This window comes from Trachypithecus francoisi, unplaced genomic scaffold (assembly GCF_009764315.1).
Source record: "Trachypithecus francoisi isolate TF-2019V2 unplaced genomic scaffold, Tfra_2.0 Lachesis_group15, whole genome shotgun sequence".
Taxonomy (NCBI): Eukaryota; Metazoa; Chordata; class Mammalia; order Primates; family Cercopithecidae; genus Trachypithecus; species Trachypithecus francoisi.
In genome coordinates this window covers 43,238,643-43,257,890 of record NW_022681460.1, presented here as the reverse complement: position 1 = coordinate 43,257,890, position 19,248 = coordinate 43,238,643, and the positions used below count along the sequence as shown (strand labels likewise).

At 46.6% G+C, this 19,248-nt stretch overlaps 1 protein-coding gene across 1 annotated transcript; it reads right to left on the bottom strand.

Moving 5' to 3' along the window:
* Nucleotides 1–404: 404 nt before the first annotated feature.
* PRDM13 (PR/SET domain 13) lies at nt 405–9,139 on the bottom strand. The gene is made up of 4 exons (XM_033236539.1): nt 8,794–9,139; nt 7,083–7,214; nt 6,649–6,769; nt 405–2,927 (listed from the first exon to the last, which is right to left on the bottom strand). Exons 1-4 carry the CDS (start codon nt 8,935–8,937, stop codon nt 1,204–1,206), a joined length of 2,121 nt encoding a protein of 706 aa, XP_033092430.1. The 5' UTR covers nt 8,938–9,139; the 3' UTR covers nt 405–1,203.
* Between the last annotated feature and the right edge of the window lie 10,109 nt (nt 9,140–19,248).

Here is a 19,248-nt window from a genome sequence, read left to right as displayed (position 1 = left end):
ATAAAAGACACTAAGCAAGTTTCCTTTTTTGCTTCCCAAGGAAAGTTCTGTCAAAATGGAACACGACAAGAAATAATGATTCTACTGTTCCATACTTTGACAATATGTGGGGTTTTTCTTCTTGAAGGTCATGAACTTCTTTCAGTAAACATGAAAACATTTAGCATGATTAACAATGGTTTTAGCAAACAATTCTTTTGCCTGATGTTTGGGAGCCTGTAAAATGCACATATTGAAAATGGCATATTTCCCTCTTATAATACAACACTGTTTAACATTATTTTATGAATAGTCAAACTATTCAAGTCTCCAATGATTTATTTTATTATGCAGTCTCCTCGCAAATTGTTTTCAAATTAAACTACTTGTTTAAAATATCTGCTGAAATCACTAAGTGAACAAACTCTCGTTTGTATCTTTATTTTTCTTAAAGATTGCACAATCTGGAACCAAAACCAAAATACTATATCCACTGTACAGTAGTCATTATAAAACAACACACACCACATTTGTATTCTACCAAATAGAATATTTTCTTTAAAATTATATATTGCGTGCTCTTAGATTCATGCTTTAGACATTTTACATTTATCATTATTCTCTCATAAATAATTGCAACTTGACCAATTTGTACACCTGCTACCACTATATTCAATAGGGCAAGGCGTAGTCTTTGACATGAGAACAGATAAAATGGAAATCAGTATATGGATGTCACATCTACCCAATTGTGACTAGTGTTTTGCCTAAGAAATGAAATGCTAATGTAAAATACACACACAAAACGTCGTTTCAAAAGGCACAATTTCCTCCACAGAAAAGTACAACTTAAAAATACGTGGCAGTTAAAATGTGCGCCCTCGAGGGCGCTGTGACGTTCGCATTGACGTGATCCTGAACACCAAGAGCAGACCGCCTGGGCGGTTCAGGGTGAGCTCGTTCAAGAAGTCCAGAGGCCCGGGGTACGGAGGTACTGGTCGCCCTCGAGCTGTCCAGGTGGCCGGATTTACGCCACCTCTGAACTGTTGCTCTGAGTTTCAGCACCAGATCTGGGACCTCTCACGGTTCCAAATCTGGCGCCCTCTCAAAAACAAAAACAGTTTTGCCCATTGGGTCCCTCTTCCCACCACCAGGAGTTCCTCTTCTACGAGAATAGACCCTCGATTCCTCTGTCCTCGCCCCGCCCCTTCCCGGGAAGACTTATTACAAGTCGCGCTCGCCGCCGCCCGCAGCCTCGGGGTCGCTCTGGTCGTCTGTGAAGCAGACGTCCACGTCACTGTCGTCGCTCTTGGGATCCCCAGGCTCCGGGGGATAGCCGGGCTCGGCACCCGGGCCGTCGCCCGCTTTGGCGTGCAGACTCTGGCCAGGGTGGCGGGACTTGACATGTCGCTCCAGGTCCCGGCGGCGCACAAGTACCTTGCCGCAGAACTCGCAGCGGTAGGGCGTGTTGCCCTCTGCGTGCAGCCGGATGTGCTTGTTGAGATTGCTGGGGTCGCCGAAGGGCCGCAGACAGACTTTGCACTTGAGTGGCTTGTAGCCCGTGTGCGTCCGCATGTGGATCTTGAGCCCATACTTGCGCGAGTACAGCTTGCCGCAGTAGAGGCACAGGTGGCCGGTCTTGGGCTTACCTGCGCCGCTGCCTCCGCTGCCGCCGCCCCCGGTGCCTCCCGCCGCCGCGACGGCCGGTGGCAACGTCCCCGAGTCCAGGCGTCCGCGACCCTTCCCGGCAGCCATCTCGGACAGCTGCTGATTGTGCATGGCGATCTCTCGGTCGATGCTGGCCAGCGAGCCCAGCTCGGCGGGGCTTAGGGCGGCCGCTGCTGGCGCGCTGAAGTAGGAGATGGACTCCGGATACTTCAGCAGCCCGCTGAAGTGCAATTTGAGCGGGTAATAAGCGGTAGTGGCCGGTGAGCCGTAGAGCAGCTCCCCGTTGTAGACTGTAAAGGCCGGCATGACGGCAGGCAGGTGACTACATTCACCACCTGGATAGGCTTTGAGACCGCCCGGGTCGAGGGGCGGCAGCGCACAGCGCTCGAGGGGCAGCCCGGGCGCTGGAGGCAGCTGCGTGTAACGCGCTCCTGGCAGCGCGGCGGAGGCGGGCGGGGCGCGCTCCACGTGCTTGAAGGCGGACGCTTCTTCCGAGGGGACCGATAGCAGAGGGAAGCCGCGCAGGGCCCCAGAGCACGGCAGGCCATGGGGCGGTGGCGGCGGCGGGTCCCCCGCGAGCAGGCACTTCGGGTGGTGGTGGTGCGCGTGGTGGTGATGGTGGTGACCCGCGCCCCCCGCCGCCGAGTTCTCCCCGCTCCCGGGGCGCCCGCACGCCCGGCCCCCGCCCAGCAGCCTGCCCAAGGTGAGGCCGGCCCCCTGCTTGCTGCCGCTCTCCTCCCGGTAGGGGTCGTCGTGGGCGGCCGCCGCCGCCCTGGCTAGGCCGGCGGGCTTGAAAGCGGAGCGCACGCCGGGGTAGAAGGCCAGGCTGCCGACCCCCGCCGAGGAGCCGCCCACGATGCCGAGGAAGTGCCCTTGTCCTCGGGCGGCCCCGCTCATGTCCAAGGCACGGTCCAGCTGCTCCTTGCCTTTCTTGAGCTGCCCCCACTTGCCTGGGGTCGGCGAGGTGGCCGAGGGCGCAGAAGAGGCCTCACGCTTGATGCCCTCCCGCGCACCGCAGGCCTGAGCTGGTGGCGGGCCCTGCGGGTGGGGTCGCAAAGTTCCTGCCTGGGAAGGCGCGGCGAAATCGGACGCGGAGGGTTTCGGGGAGAGACCGAGGCCATCAGCTGCTGGGACGGTGCCTTGGCGAGCCGCGTGTTCGTGGTGCAGGAAGGCGCCGCCTCCACCGCCGCTGAACACGCAGTGGAAACGCAGGTGTGCCTTAAGGCTGTTGGGGTATCTAAACGTCCTCCAGCAGTACCAGCAGATGTAGCGCTCCTCCCCTGGGCAAGAAAGAATGGAAAAGCGACCCGGTGAGAGGCGAACAAGCGAGACAAAAAGAAAGCGCCAGTGCACCCAAGGCAAAGGCCAAGTTTCGACCAGCGGTATCGGGAGAGGGCGAAATATAAGTTCGGTAGCCCTACTGTATCAAGGACCCCGAAAAACCTCAAATGGCCAATCCTTATCAGTGTCTCCATCCTCTGGAACTACTCAGAGGCCAAAAAAGGTGACGGGACCTTTCCAACGAAGACTTCCTCCAGGCCTTCCTAGCAAAATCTTCGTTGGAAGGGCAGCACTCAGGCAGGCTGATCGGGTAAGAGCAAAGAGCAGCTGTTGCTTTAAATCAAGTGTTGAGGCTGTGCAGTGCCTGGGCCCATCTGTTGGCGTTTGCGGAATAGGTAGCGTATGTCAAGGAGTTTGGATAAACTGAACAAAGACCAATCTAATGGTCGTGAGCGCCTCATTACCAGGCGAGACAATATCCTGTATGTATAGGCCATATGTAATCATTCCTTTTCATAGAACAATGTCTTTTGTGTCCCCTACCCACCCATTCCACCCCCTTCCAGCCTTAAACACTTTGCCTGAGGTTTTCCTGGAGCGTGACCAACTGAAGGACCACATAGGGACTATGATTTGCCATTCTTCAAAATTATTTGTATCTTTATTTCCTCTTTAACCCCATTTAATTTGCTGGGAGAAAAGAAAAAAATCTTATGCCATGATACCCTATAAAGAATGATGATAATCTAAGAAGGATGATGTTGCATTGTCTTGTCTGCCACTTGGTAATTAATTAACTCCTAGATAGCTGCACAAATCCAAGCTTAGTAAAGTCTTTGGAGAAAATATATTAGTTTTTTATTATATGAATATATATAAATGATATAGATCGATAAATAAATATAGATACTCAGCTTTTAATAAGTGCAGAATTCTCTACCAAGCACTACATATGTGTTTGGTGTCAAATCTTTTTTTCTGTTTAGTATTATTAGCATTAGTTTTTTCATTTTGCCCGAGTTTGTGAACACAACCAAGAGACACATATATGATCACATACTAGAAGTTAATTTCCACTTAAAAGGTTCATATTACTGCTGTAGAGAGAAATGATCTTGCAGTTGGGTTTCTTTTAAAACGTGGTTGGTTGATAATACTGAAGGGAAAGATGTCTGTGAGAAAGAAGTTAGTTGAACCGCAAGGAAATATCCAAAATATACATCAGTCTCATAAAATTTAACAGGAAAGTTAAATTCCCCCTCTGCATATACAAGCAGCTCAAACTTCTGAAATATTACTACAGAAATAGCAATAGGGAAAAGTTCCAGATCTTCTTCCCTTTATGTATATTAACTGCTGGGTTTGCATAACACAAGTAGCTCCCACCCCCACCCCTGTGAAACACCTGTGAAAACTCAAGTGATAAGCACTATATTCCAAGGAGAGCAGAAAGAAAAATGGGAGAGTAGTATTTCCCTATGAGACCCTATCCTAATTGTTATAGAAGTCTTAGATAAAACCATTTCAATGTTCTGTTACTTTGTACTGAACACTCATGTAAAAGAAATCTTGAAAAAAAGAAAGAATAGACCTCCTGGATTCTCTTGGTGGGTATGTTCTCTTAAATAACCTTCCATCTAACTTCAGAGCCTTTCTGTCTCTCATCACCCCTTTTGAAAGAGGGAGTTTTCCTAGTCTGCCGCAGAATGACTCAGCTTAATGCAAAGCCACGTACACTTTTTTTCTTAATGTGAAGGGGCAGTATTTTCCTCCATCTTACTACGAAATTGAAACCCACTGAAGTTAGCTAGAATTAGGAGAATAGCAGCCATCCCTATTTATTTCTTCCTCTTTCCAAGCTTTAAGCAGCATACGTTTAATATATACTTTTTTTCAGTTATCCTAACCAACTGACATGTTCTTCAGACTCTCAGATCTAAATCATGCCAAGAGTACCAAACACATTTAACAAGTGACTGCCTCCTCTTCGTGTAACTCTAAGGTAGTCAAGAGTTCAAACTTCTCCAAGCTGGGGAAGTCAGGGTTCAAAATCACCCATGCCTTCTCACCTCCAGGAAAAAAAAAAAAAAAAAAAAAGGTGTTTATTTTGACACCTGTTACCATATGATGTTTATAAGCTCAATTGGCTGAAAGGAAAACACAAGGACCACTATTCCAGTTGCTTTTGTACTATTTGGGGCTACCTAAGAAAGGATGTTCTGTGTGGAAATGGCTGGCTCCTCAAGGTTAGTGGTCCTCCAAATTCTGTAGTGGCAGATTTGAGAGTTCTCCACTATGCGGCTTTTATTATATGTCTCTTTTTACTGGAAGAAGTTGACAAGAGAATGTAATATAATGTGATGCAAGGAACAAACTATCTTAGGATAATTTGAATACTATACATGCAAAATAAACAACTTGCAGAGGACGATGATACTTTAAAGTAAAGTGACTCATTGTTTTGAATAAACTTCATTCTGTCTTATTCATGAAGTGTTTCCTAATTCACATACTTGTATTAATTTCTCTAAACCTATTTCTAAAGGGATGTGATTGAGCAGGCAATTCAGGAAGACAGCATGTTCTAATATTTCACAGCATTCATTATTTTGATGTTAAATAATAAATGTGTCTTTAGGAGAAATTACAGACAATTGTCATGGAAAAAAAGCCATGGAAGCTTTGTGTGTGAAAAGGAAGTCTCCAAGACCTTAACTATTCTAGCACCTCCTAGACTTCTTTCCACAGGAAGTGTTCTTCAGTGTTCAAGGGTAGGTTTTAAAATGTTTTTCTGTTTAGTTACTGCACCTTAATTTGCATAAATCCGCTCTTGGCTTTGAAGGGATCAAATAAATCTGAGAAGAAATTGGGATACATCCCAGATTCAATTTAAGTAGGCAAAGGGAAGTGAATAAATGCCACTTAAATGGAAGGGTCTCAGTACCTGCCAACTGACCAGCTGTAAGTACCGTAATACTTCTAAAATGCTGTAGAAATGCCCTGTTCTCCTGGAAAGCCAGTGGAGAAGAAATGTCCTTGGACTTTGTAAAAGCTTTCCAGGTTTGAGTTATATTCTGTGGAACTCACCATGTAATTACTGTAACAACAATTTAAGGCTCCTTTTTTATTATTTATTTATTTATTTTTTGAGACAGGGTCTCACTTGTCACCCAAGCTGGCATGCCGTGGTAACATTACAGCTCACTGGAACCTTGACCTCCTGGGCTCAAGTGATCCTCTTGCCTCAGCATCCTAAGTAGCTAAGACTACAGGCATGTACCACCACACCTGGCTACTTATTTTTTTGTTGTAGAGACAGAGGTCTCACCATGTTGCCCAGGCTGGTCTCAAACTCCTAGCCTCAAGTGATCCTCCTACCTCAGCCTCCCAAAGTCTGGGATTACAGGCATGAACTACCCCGCCTAATTTTTTTTTATCTTAAGTGAGTAAATAATGGTCTCTTTGAATAGGCATCAGAAAAAGGATGGCCCCATTAAGTTCATAATGTGTACTTTTTCCCCTGCCATTGTGAGCCAGATTACTATCACTGTTATCGTTTATGGTTGATTTTAAGGAGGCAGTGGCGACCTCTCCTCTTTGCCTTGAAATACAGGGAATGTGAATTCCATTTTACATAGGTCGAGCTATATCTAGGGACTTGCTTCAAGACAGGAGGAGGAGGGCTGGACTCTTGCCCATCCACGCTTTTGGAGTGGGTACCTTTCTCATCGTGAGTCGGAGTCGCCGTGGTGGGGATGTCGAACCACTGAGCCAAGGAGTTAGAATACCACACTGTGAGCTCCTCCCCTGGCTGGACGTCTCGCAATGCTCGGTAGAAGATCTGGGATGCAAGGAATGGAACAGTTCTCTGTCATTTCCTGGGTAATTGGTCAAAAAGCAACTGAGAAGAAAGGTTCAAATCCCGATTCTGATGCTGTGTGACCCTGGAGAAGCTACTGGAGCTCTCTGAACTTCACTTCCCTCACCCTTCAAACGGAAAAATAATAGTATCTACCTTATAGGGTTGTCAAGACATTTAAATGAGACGTCTAGCTAAAGCACTTTGCTCTTAATATTGTTGGCCACTGCAGGGATGGTTAGGTAGATTGAATTGGTGGTGGGGAGTAGGGGGTGTGGAGAGAAGCCCGCAGTACCTGTCCTCCCGGTAAGTCTGCAATAGCTTCCAGAGTCTGTTCCTGGGAGTTTCTGGCTGCCCGGATTAACCCTATCCACTCCAGAGGGGAGCCCCCCGACTCGTCCACCAGCTCCCCTCTCACCATGCGCACCTGCAACACAAGCAGCGGTCGTTCTTCCCACACCTTGGCAAGGCCCACAACCCAGACAGAAAGTTTATCCTCCACCCCCACCCAACACAGGAAAGTGGTTGTTTTTGGTTTGGCCAGACCACTAGGGGCTATGGAAGGAGGAGAATTCTTTAGGACTTTGCTTGGGGGAGGGAGAAAGAGGAAAGTCTACCTATGCTAACAGTACCACCACTTTCCTGCGCCCCACCTTGGCAACACGGGGAGGGGGGAGGGATGTTGAGAACATCCTCCCTTAGTGCTTAAGCACATCTTGTACCAAGTTGTGCCCCACACATTACCCCAGTTCCCCCACTGGCAGTTCTGAGAGCAGCCCTAACACCAGGTTAGAGACGTTTCTAGGTCAGTCCCAGGACCCAGAGCGTCCCCCAACAAACAAAAAAATTCATGCCTCCTCTATTCTGTGTGCATCGCACCTAGGTGCCTGTGAGCCTTGCAGCGAAAGTCTCAGAACAAAGCCCAAGCGGGGAAAAGCTTGCCTGCAGCTGGCAGGCCATTTAAAAGCAATTAAAGCGCGTTTAAAGAGGAATGCGCGGTGGGCACCAAACCCTGCTTTAGACTGTAGTGGGGCGAGGGACGGGGGGGCTTGGTTGCAGGAGGAGCGAGGTGCAAGTCCCTCTGGCTGGACACCGGAGCTTTTTCTTACTAGAAATCTCCAAGCAAAGCAAGCTAAAGCCAAGGAAGCCAAAGTCCTTCCTTCTACCCCAGACTTCTGCCTTCATTTCCTGGTCGCTGTTTGCCGACCTTTGGCTCCTGGGACGCCCCCAAAGCGGGCGAGTGCTTTAAGTCTCTCTGGTCAGGGGTCGCAACGGTGTGTGGGGTGTGGGAGTCAAAGCTAGTGGTTTGGCCCTGGCGCCTGCCGGTTGGGACTCTGAACTCTCAGAGCCCGGCTGCAGGCGCTCTGATCCTGTGCCCCGCGCGGGTGGGCGCCCCTCGCCCTTGGAGCCCGCGTCAGAGCCAGCACCTTGCTCATCCTCTCTCCATATACCCCAAACCCACAAGCCGACATCGGCAAGGGAAAAAAATATATATCTGAGGAGGTTCTGGGAATTGAGAGCCTCCCAAAGATTTTTTTTTTTCCGGGAAAAAAAATTAAATTATTTTAAGGCAAAATTACGCCTCAAATTAACATATTGAAGGGCAGAAGGGAAGAAAGGTTCTCGATGCCCTGCATCCCCAAAAAGAGGGTGCTTTTGCAGAGAGAGCTGAGGTCAGGGTGCGGGGGTGGGCTTCTGGGTTCTGAGGAGACCCGAGAGCGCGAGGGTAAATACAAGCTGCGGATGGTCCCGGCACCTACAGCCCTCAGTGCACCCCACCCAGGGCTGTACCCTCTTGGCCACATCCTCTCCTCTCAACCCGACCCGTCCAGCTCTCACAGTTAAAGAGGCTACTTGCTCAGAATAACAGGAGTCCCCTTCCACCCGGCAGAATTAGCAGGTAAAGACTCAATCACTCCCTTCCTCCACTTTCTCTCTCTAGCCCTTTCCCGGGTCAGGGCACTGAGAGGCGAACAGTAGTGGGCGGAGGTTTGAATGGTCAATACCTTTTTCTTGGGCCCGGGCTCCCTGCGGTCTGACAGGTACTTGCCCAGCTTGAAGGTACCAGGAACCGGTCCGAGGCGCAAGCCGGCCGGGATGCAGCAGTCGGCACTCACGCTGGTGGCTGGAGCTCTGGCGGCTCCGTGCATTGTTGTCGCCGCCCCCAGGCAGGCGCTCGGGTGCGCCAGGTCCTCGGAAGGGAGCGAGTGACAGAGCTGGAGCTGCGCGCTAGCCAGGGAGCCGCGCCCCGACGTGCGTCCTCCGCCCGCGGAGTGACGCGGGCGGGCATGCACCGCGCCTTTTCAATCCGGGCGGGAGCCTTTTGGCACCGCAAGCGCAAGGGCGCGTAGTTTGGTGAGAGAGTTGCGCTGCGAAGCAGCTGCAGAGTCCTACCCGAGAGGGTCACATGGAGTGGTTCCCTCAGCCCCCTGCATAATCGAGGCCTCTGAATGGCTAGCACACAATGGTCCAGGCGACCTTCCCATTCCTAAAAATCCAATTTGTCAAGGGCGAAGAAAAGGCACTGGTGAATCAAAGGTCCGGCGGGACCATTAATCCTCAGCATGGGGTATTGTCCTCGAGACAGTTACGATATTTTAAGTGACAAATCCACTGTATAATTTCTCCATAAATTTTACTTCCTTTTATTGTTCCCCGACAAACCAGTTTTGGGAAATAAGTGACTACTTTAAGTCTACTTGGCTGATTCCTTTGAGCCTTGGTCTACTTCAAAGATTTTTAATTCTCTCCCCTTGGCTTTATTGTAAAGGAGATTAAACAAAGAGATGGAGACTGTTTGGAGGACTTGTTAACTTCTATTGATTTCTGGCGTGTGCCATACAGAAATTAGGCAGGTACTTGATGGGAAAACACCAGAAAATACCTACACTTTTTAAATAACGACCATATTACCATTTCAGGGGATTGGGTTCAGGCCAGTCGTCTATTTAGAACTGCTTGAATTGTGACTTCTGTCCCATTTCGTCCCAAAATATGATGAAACCTCCAGATCAAGTTGAGAAGGCGAGGTCAACTGTGCATCACTTTTCTCGGGCACACCCCGGGCCTGCACTTTCTCTGGAGAATGGGAAACGACCCCAAAACCAACAGTTTCGAATGGGGATCCTGCCCCCGGTCTGCGGCCCAGGGTTGAAGAGGAAGAAGTTCTAACAGTGGGTTATTGATCACGTCTCCTGGAAGAGGTCCTTGGACTAACTCCCCTAAAACCAACAACCTGGACTTTTCTATTAAAAAATAATAATAAAATAAACAAAAACGAAATCATCGCAATCTGTTAAAGGTTGTAGAGAAGGGGGCGAGGTGGGCGTTTGGGACAACTCTTTCTTACAGCTACTTTGTGAACTAACAAGACGTTGTACTTCAGAGTTAAACCGGAAAGCTCCCCGTTTTCTTTTAGGGAAGCCTCCAATTAGCGTGCGGACATTTATTTTCATAAATAGTAGCCAAGTAACCAAATTCATCAGATATTTGTGACTCTTGCCGGCACCTGCCGCGTGCTGCTAGTTCTGGGCACAGCTCCCCCAATCCTATGCAGCCAGCACCCAAGCCCGATGTAGTTCTTCCAAGAGAGGCCTGAGTGGTGGTGTATTTCCAAGCCTAGCGCCAGAGCCCCAGCCACTGTACAAAAGGGCGGAGGGCCCTCAGCAGCGCCCACGCTGCTAGCTTCTCGAAGCTTTGTGGGCTGAAGGTGCTGGAGCGATTGTGGTTAGCAAGGGTGGCAGGACGCAAGGTGGCGACACCTGCAACTCAGCAGTTTATCTGAGGAGGTCTTCAGAGAAGCTCCGTGTGGTGCCCCTCACTCGAAACCTATGTTCACCACACTGGGCATGTCCGGGACACTCAGGATCATTCACTCTGTGCTCTCCCACTCAAGACTCAGGGAACCTTTAGTGGATTGCTTCGGAGGTTCGGCCTCCTCCTCTGTAAAATGGGAATGATGGATACAAACAGACCCTTTACTCCCTCTCCGCGGTTAACTTCCGTTTGTAACAACAATCTGTAGAGTGAGTGCATTCTGGAAGCTCCAAAACTGGTTGTTTGCCCAATGGGAGAATTTAGGTCAGGCCAAAGGTTTCAAGTCTAACGTCTCAAGTCAGACCCTGAGAGGACACACGGATGGCTGGCCTCGGGCCAACTCCAGGGCCTGTGTATACATGGCTGCTGAGGCAGAGAAGAGTCGCTTGAAAGGTCTGGAGGGCCACACACTGTGGCCTCTGGGACCGTGCAGCCACACTATGCCCAGGTCACTTTCTGAGGTAGCTGCCACTGATTTTTCCTCAGAAGCCTCCAATTGCGCCTCTGAGGGCTTCGAAGACTGCCCTCGACGGAGAAGAGGGAGCCTTTGATCCAGCGGCCCATGAATGGCAAAAGCCGGGGGGAGGGAAGGAGGAGAGGAAGCCTCTCCGAAGAGTCAGGGCAATAAATTTAAGCCATGAACATGTCCCTCTAACCTCTGGCCTGGCGACTCCGGGATGACACCCAGTTTAAATTACCAGCACTGCAAACGGGAAGGGGCGAGCGCTGGGCCTGGGTTCGGGGCGCCTCCCTGGCCCTCCTTAATGAGTGAAAAAGCGTGAACGACACGCGAACAATTTTATCAATAGGACCATGTAAAGGCCGACTGTGAGGAAAGTTATTTATTAATATAGCCAATTGTGACTGGTTCCCAGCCCCGCGAGAAGAAAGAGACTGCGCCAGAGGCATTCAAACCAGCTCGCCGAGTTTTATTCTGTCCTGTGGCTCAGAGTTGAAGTTCCCCAAGTGAAATAAATTGTCCACAAAGGAGAAAAGGAACACATTTTCTTTTATTTTTCCTCCCCTAAAAAGCAAGGGTGAAACCAATCTAATGTGCCCAGTGGAGCAAGATGGGCCGTGAAAGGCTGGGTGTTAAAAGTAAAAGCGGGCTGTGCAGCAAATGGGATGGAAAATTAAATGAAATTAAATAGCTTGAACGGCCGTATTGTCCCTTATTAAAAAGACACATTAATTACATGGTCTCAGCCTTATTCAAAGACAATGTTGAGACTCAATCAAAACATTCCACTCGGCTTTTTTTTTTTTTTTTCATCGACTTGAAATGGGCGTCCAGAGGCCCTGTTAAAGCGAAATCTCTCCTACACCGAGGTGCGGGGGAAAAGCGGTTTAGGGGCGGTCCTGCTCCCTGCCCACAGTGGAACCGCTCGGGCAAGGCTCCCGCTCCGGTAACAGGTTGTCCTAACAAGGCTGGAATGCTCACCAGCAGCCGCCGGCCCTCAGAGCGGCAGGCTGCGGAGAGCTAAGTCCCGCCCGCGCGCAGCTTTCGGACCCGGCAGTGATAGGGGTCGGCCCCGCCCGGTGCATAGTCGCGAATGAGCGAAGAGCTGGGAATGCTGCCGGCGCCGAGCACGTGTGACCTGACTGGACTCCGCCTAGAGGAAAGGAGCCCCTTAAGACTTTGGCGCTGAGACAAGCGGCTTCTTTCAGACCACACTTCTCCTGCGCTGCTCGTCACCGTTGTTCATAGGCTTTGAGTTTCAGGTCCCCACGGGGACCGAGTGAGCTGCCCTGAGGGGTGGCGGGGGTGGGGAGGGCTGAGTCTTGGAGACCCTGGTGCTGGTGACTCACCAAACACCCCTCCCTCCCCGGTCGGCACGGAATCCCGAAACTGGGCCCGGAGGAGTCGCGAACCCGGGGATGCAGAGAGCAGCTCGGGGTCAGTGACCCGAGACGATGGAGGTTGGGGAAAGCGGAGAGAGGCCTGCAAGCCCCGCTTTCAGTAGCCGAATGTCGGGCGGGGGTGGCCTAGGCTGCATCCCCCGACAGTGTCCGCGCGGGCCGGGCGGGCGGGTCAGCTCTGACCAGCTGCGCGGCCCCCGAGGCGCGGGTGGGACATTAAGGCCGGGTCTGAATAGGGCGGCGATGGGCTCTGGGAACGCCACCAGATGACACGCCGGCGATGAGGCCATTTTCCCCTTAATTGCGTGGCCGGTGGATGAGCGGCGACCGGGAGTCTCCAAAGTGGCAGCCAGGACGCAGCCCGGACGCCGCTGGTGGGTTTTGTGGTGCCTTTTTTGTTGTTTTTTAAGTCCTCCGTTGGAAACGGCTCAATAAAAGTATTCAGAATCCCTCTCAAGTTGCCTTTTAACCGGAGTTCTCCAACTTATTTCTTGGTTCTTTCGGTTGACATGGTGCAAAGAAAAGTCAGCGAGCGTGTTGCTGAATTGCAATGTCTCGGGGCACCTTCACATTCAGCGCTTCTCTGCCGGCCGCTGCCGAATGAGCCCGCACTCAATTCGATTTTCCTTGCTGTTGGGCACATTTAGGAGCGCCTCTATTTGTGAAGTTCATTTCTAGGCAAATGTATTCAAGAGCTGATGGGAATGAATAGGACCGTGTGTCAGCCGCCCCTAATTGGGATTAAAGCACTTAGGAGCATATGCAGAGAGTGACAGAAATTCTCAGGTTGCATTGTGTTCGGACTTCCACCCGCTCTGACGCTCCTCCTCCAGGGGAGATTTATAGAGATTTCTAGGAGAAACTGAGGAAAGAAAAGCGAAAAGGGAAACAACCGGGCTAATGGCTCACGATGGGGCTGCGGTTCTGCAAGTGGTGGTGACAGCTTCTGAGAAAAGATGCCGGGGAATAATTGAACGCGGGCGGGGGAGCAGGTCTGAACTCTTTAATCAGAAAGGCGGAGAGTTAAAAGGCGAAATAAAGATGTTCTGGAGATTCCCAGACGGTGTTTCCCCCTTTTCTTCTTTTCTTTTTTCTTTTCCTTAAAGAGCCTGGATACATTTCTTTTTATCTCTACCCTCCCACACCCACCCTAAATAACATACCCTCTCTTGGAGCAATAATAAGAACAATTTGGTACTCGAATTAGAGAGGGGAAAAGTCACAAAAGAAACAAAAACATCTCTTTTTTTGTATGTTGAAGACTTCACACCCAAATAAATCAATGAAAGTATTTTGACATATGAATGTGTGTGTAAAGTATACACATGCTATGTTAAACACGATCATAATATGTATTTATATCATTAAGACTATGTGTAGATATATAGTATGGTAAATCTCCACCTGGAAGTAGCTGCTGGGTTTCTGAGCTGAATTGACAAAGCTTCCCCCAACCTCCTGCTCTGTCACCCAAGCTGGAGGGCAGTGGAGTAATCATGGCTCACATGGCTCAGTGGTCCATCATGGTTCACTGCAGCCTTGATCACCTGGGCTGAAGCGATCTTCCCATCTCAGCTTCCAGAGTAGCTGAAGCTACAGGTGTGAGCCATGACACTTGGCTATTTTTTTTATTATTATTTATGTTTTGGAGATTCCAACCAGGCTGGTATGGAACTTCTGGGCTCAAGTCAGCTTTCCAAAGTGCTGGGATTACAGGCGTAAACCATGGTGCTCGGCCCACAAGGCCTTTTAAAACCTAAAAATCAACATGGAACTGAGGCTGGGACAGTTGTCTAAGCAAAGAGAAGTGACAGCCTCTTTTAGTCCTTGAGGAGCAGAGAAGCCAGAAAGGACAGATGAACACTGAACAAAAGAATGAGGGGGAAAGCAGATACTTCTTTTCTGTATTTTCTTTTTTCTTTCTTTCTTTCTTTTTCTTTCTTTCTTTCTTTCTTTCTTTCTTTCTTTTCTTTCTTTCTTTCTTTCTAATTCATCTGCAAATATTGGTTCCCAGGAAAAGTGACAGACTCTGGTTGTCTGAGCTCAGGATAGGAGAGAGACTTCTCACTATACTACTTTTGGTATCATTTTGGATTTGGTACCATAAGAGTATATTTCCAATTAAAAGTTATTCTTGCTGGATGTGGTGGTTCTCACCTATAAACCCAACACTTTAAGAGGCTGAGGCTGGGGTATTGCTTGAGAGTTTGAGACCAGCCTGGGTAACATAATGAGACCCTGTGTCTACAAAAAAATTTTAATAATAAGTTATTCTTGATATTATATTTTAAAAATCTGTATGAGGGCAAGGGGAAAAGAGGGAAGAAATAAAAGGATGGTAATGTGGAAATATGAAAAAGAGATGACAACCAGCAATTTTTATAATAAATTCCTATGCAAAATTAGTCTCCCAAACTCACTCTAGAAACACCTGCTAACCACGGGCTTAGCCATGGTGAGAAGCTGTGTTCTCCAACTACAAAGGAGATTCTGGATAAAGGGGATGACCATGTGACAGAGTGACAAGATCCCCCCACCCCACAACCATGTCAAGCCATGAGTGGAATGGTTTCTTTCTCCTTCAATTCCTAAAACCTTCTTTCTCCCCCAGGCTAGCCCGCCTCATAAAGAAAGAACTTGTGAATCTGTGTTCAGGAGGCACAGGATTTTCCTTTACCCCCAAATCTAGTTTTAAACTTTTTGGAAAGTAGTGCATTATCAGAGGAAGCTGGCCTGGCAGATACCTTGGTAGTCCCTGGGAGAACCCGTGAGCAGTTGAAGTTGATCCAGTGATCACCATGATAGCAAAATAAACAAACAATAAAAATTTTCTGCTTCTGTCACAACTAAGAGCCAAATTTATGTTCATAGCCAGCATCTTCAAATAGCAATTAGAAAGTTCACTAGTAGGATCTGTGTGTTCTTCTACTGTCACCACTAATTATGTGTCTGATGCAACGCTATCACTCATGTTATCCATACTCATGTTATTTATATGCGTGAGCAAATGAGGATACATTTCAATTTCTTGAAAGTATAGTTGAATTTTATATATCCTTCATTTTACAGTAGGATGAACATTCAGATAACCTTTCCAACACATAAATAATCACAATCTAAAATTTTGGTAAGGTTACAAAAGGTAAATTTTATGTACATACACACAAAGATATTGTTTAAATAGTTTTATTGAGATTCACAAGCCATAAAATTCAACCATTTAAAGTGTACAAATTTTTTTAGCATATTTACAGCTCACATGGTTGTACAACCATTACCACAAGCTAATTTTGGAACAATTTCATCTCCCTCACTCAAAGAAAGCTCGTACCCAGTAGCTACCACTCCCCATTCATCCCCAGCCTCTCCAGTTCTAGGCAATTACCAGCGTTTTTCAGTCTCTAAAGATTTGCTTATTCTGGACATTATCTAAATGAAATCATACAACATGTGGTCTTTTGAGGTTTTTTACTTAGTATGTTTTCAGGGTTCATCCATTTATAAGAGTTCATTCCTTTTTGTGGATAAATAATATTCCATTGTAGAGATATCTCAAATTTTATTTTTCCATTCATTAGTTAATAGGCCTTTGCTATTATGAGTAATGCTGTTTTGAACATTGGTATACGTGTTTGTGTATATGTGTCTCTGTGTGTGTGTATGTGTGTGCGTGTGTGTGTGTGTGTGTATATATATATATATGTGTGTAAAAACACACATATATATATGTTTTGTTTTAATTTATTTTATTGAGATGGAGCCTTGCTCTGTTGCCCAGGCTGAAGTGCAATGGCACAATCTCGACTCACTGCAACCTCCACCTCCTGGGTTCAAGAGATTCTCTTGCCTCAGCCTCCAAAGTACCTGGGATTACAGGTGTGCATCACCATGCCCAGCTAATTTTTGTATTTTCAGTAGAGACGGGGTTTCGCCATGTTGGTTGGGCTGGTCTCGAACTCCTGACCTCATGTGATCCACCCACCTCAGCCTCCCAAAGTGCTAGGATTACAGACATGAGCCACTGCACCCAGCTGTTTCTATTTATTTTGGATGTATACCTAGGAGTAGAATTGGTTGGCCATATAATAACTGTTTAATTTTGGGGGGATTGTCAAACTGTCTTCCAAAGCAGCTGCACCATTCTACATTCCCACCAGGAGTGTATAAGGGCTTCAGCTTCTCCACATCCTTGCCAACACTTATTATCTGTCTTTTTAATTATCACCATCCTAGTAGGGATGAAGTGGTGTCTCACTGTAGTTTTGATTTGCATTTCCCTAATGACTAAATGAATAATGCTCAGACATACTTTCGTGTGCTTTCTGCCATTCATATATCCTTTTTAGGGAAATGTCTATCTAGGTCCTTTGCCCATGTTTCAATTGGGTTATTTGTCTTTTAATTATTGAGCACACACATTTTTTATAACTTTTTAAATGCCCAACACATAACAGGCTATTAGGTTGAATGATCATACAACACTATGAGGTAGAATTTTTTATCTACCTTTTACCAATGAGAAAATTTCAAAGAGGTTGAGAAGCTTATTGGAGTCATACAGTAAACAATGGAGACAGAATTCCTCTCACGTCATTCTGGGTTTAAAATCCAGGCCATTTACACTTGATCTCACTGCGTTAAGGGGCTTACTTGATGTCACATATCTGTTCTTCTCTATGCAAATGATTAAGTTACCACGGGACATCCAAGTAGTTGAGAGAGTGGGCTCTGCAGTCAGAGTGCCTAGATTCAAATCCTTCTTCTAACACTTAGCCACGTGAACTTGAGCAAGGGTAACCTTTCTATTCTCCAGTTTCCTTATCTGTAAAATATGAGTAATAAAAAAGACCTACTTCTCAAGTGCTCAGCAGAGCACTGAAGACATAGGACATACTCAGAAATGTTACTTAATAATATTCTTATAATGATACTATGCCCACCATTTACCGAGCCCTACGATAATGTATTTGTACTGTTAGGCTAGGAATTGTATATGATAAATTAAATGGAGCAGGACTTCTGGCACCAGGGCAGTCACGTAAGATACAGTCATGCATAGCTCAGGGCAACAAATAATTGATGAAGGAAAGCCTCTCTTTATAGACATATTCTATCTCATAAATGAATAAAGAGTTTGGGAATTCAAGTATTATTGTTTTGGAACCCTTAGTAAAATAATGAATCCAGGCAATGATCATCAGTGACGGCTAGCAGCACAAAAAGCAAGACAACTACATATTATGTGCCTCTGAATGGAAGAAGGCAACACCTCCTGTGAAACAATCTTGCCAAAACAAGCAAGCAAGCAAATAAATGAAATCAAACCTGAATCTGATTGTTCTCATAATAGGAAATAGAAAGGACAGATGAACATGATAAACAAATCAGTCGGACCTGATCAGCAAAAACAAAACAAAACAAAAACAGATTGTGGGACCTTCTACTGGACAAATCATTTTTATTTTTAACAAGTAAGTTGCAAGGTGAAAGGCAGAGGGAGGGGAGACCAATACATTTAAAGACATTTAAAGAGTGTGGTGGTTTAAAAATATGTCCACGTATTATTTAACAATTCACACCTCAAAAAGCAGAACCTTGAATGTGGGCAAAATTTAATCACTTGCTTGTAACAAAGAGAATATGGCAGAAGTGACGGCATGTGATTTTTGAGACTAGGTCATTACACATTCCTCCTTGATATCTCTACAACACTGACTAGATATTCAATGGTATTAGGAATTAATGTTAATTTTAAATGAAATAATTTTAGTATGGTTATGTTTTTTAAATCCGTATTTTTCAGATACATACTGAAATATTCACAGAAGAAATATGATGTCTGGGATTTGCTTCACATAATTCTAAGGTGACAGGGCAATGAGTAGAGGTATATAGATCAGGATTTTTCAACCTAAGCACTAATGACATTTTGGACTTTGTTGTAGAGGCTGTCCTGTCATTGTATGATATTTAGCAGCATCCTTGTCTCTACCCACCAGATGCCAGTAATATCCCTCCCCCATTGTGGTGCAAGACATTGACAAATGTCCCTGAGGGAGAAAATTACCCTCCGTTGAGAACCACTGGGTATAGATGAAACAAAATTGGCCACAAGTTGATAATTATCCAATTGAGTGAGTGATAAGTACATGGGCATTCGTTACAATATTCTGTCTATTTTTTATGTGTTGGAACTTTTCAAAATAAAATGTTATTCAAAAATAAGATTTTTTTTAAAAGTCCAGTAGGGGAGAAGAGATGTGAGACAGTCAGTGGGTATGTGTACATGCTCTCAAATCTGAGAGGTAAAAAAAAGCAAAAACAGGTTCTTTGCTTCTGTGATCTTTTAAGAAGCTATACCAGGGATGGGCTAGAGAGAATGTGCTGAGTTGCAGGGTGTACAATCTAAATAGCTGCCTGGAATCTTCAAAGCTACAGTGGTACCTTGCTAGACCTAAGAAATCCACAGGCTTCACAATTTTGAAAAAAAGGTACTTCTGTGGCATTGAATAAAACTCTTTCTACTCTTCTCAGTTGGGATAGGAACCACCAAAAGTGGTCTGCACTTAAGTCAATTATAATGGCCTGAATTCATTTTATTTGTGCAAATACCTTCCTTGTTAAAAAAAAAAAAAAAATCAAATCGGTGAAGTTATTCCACATTCATCATTGACCTTCAAGCCTCAAAGTCATGTTTGGAAGATAGCATGGAGGAGAAGAGTCTTCAGTATTATCCCTCGGTTTGGGGATACTGTGCTCCTAACTTAATATCCTAAGACATGTCT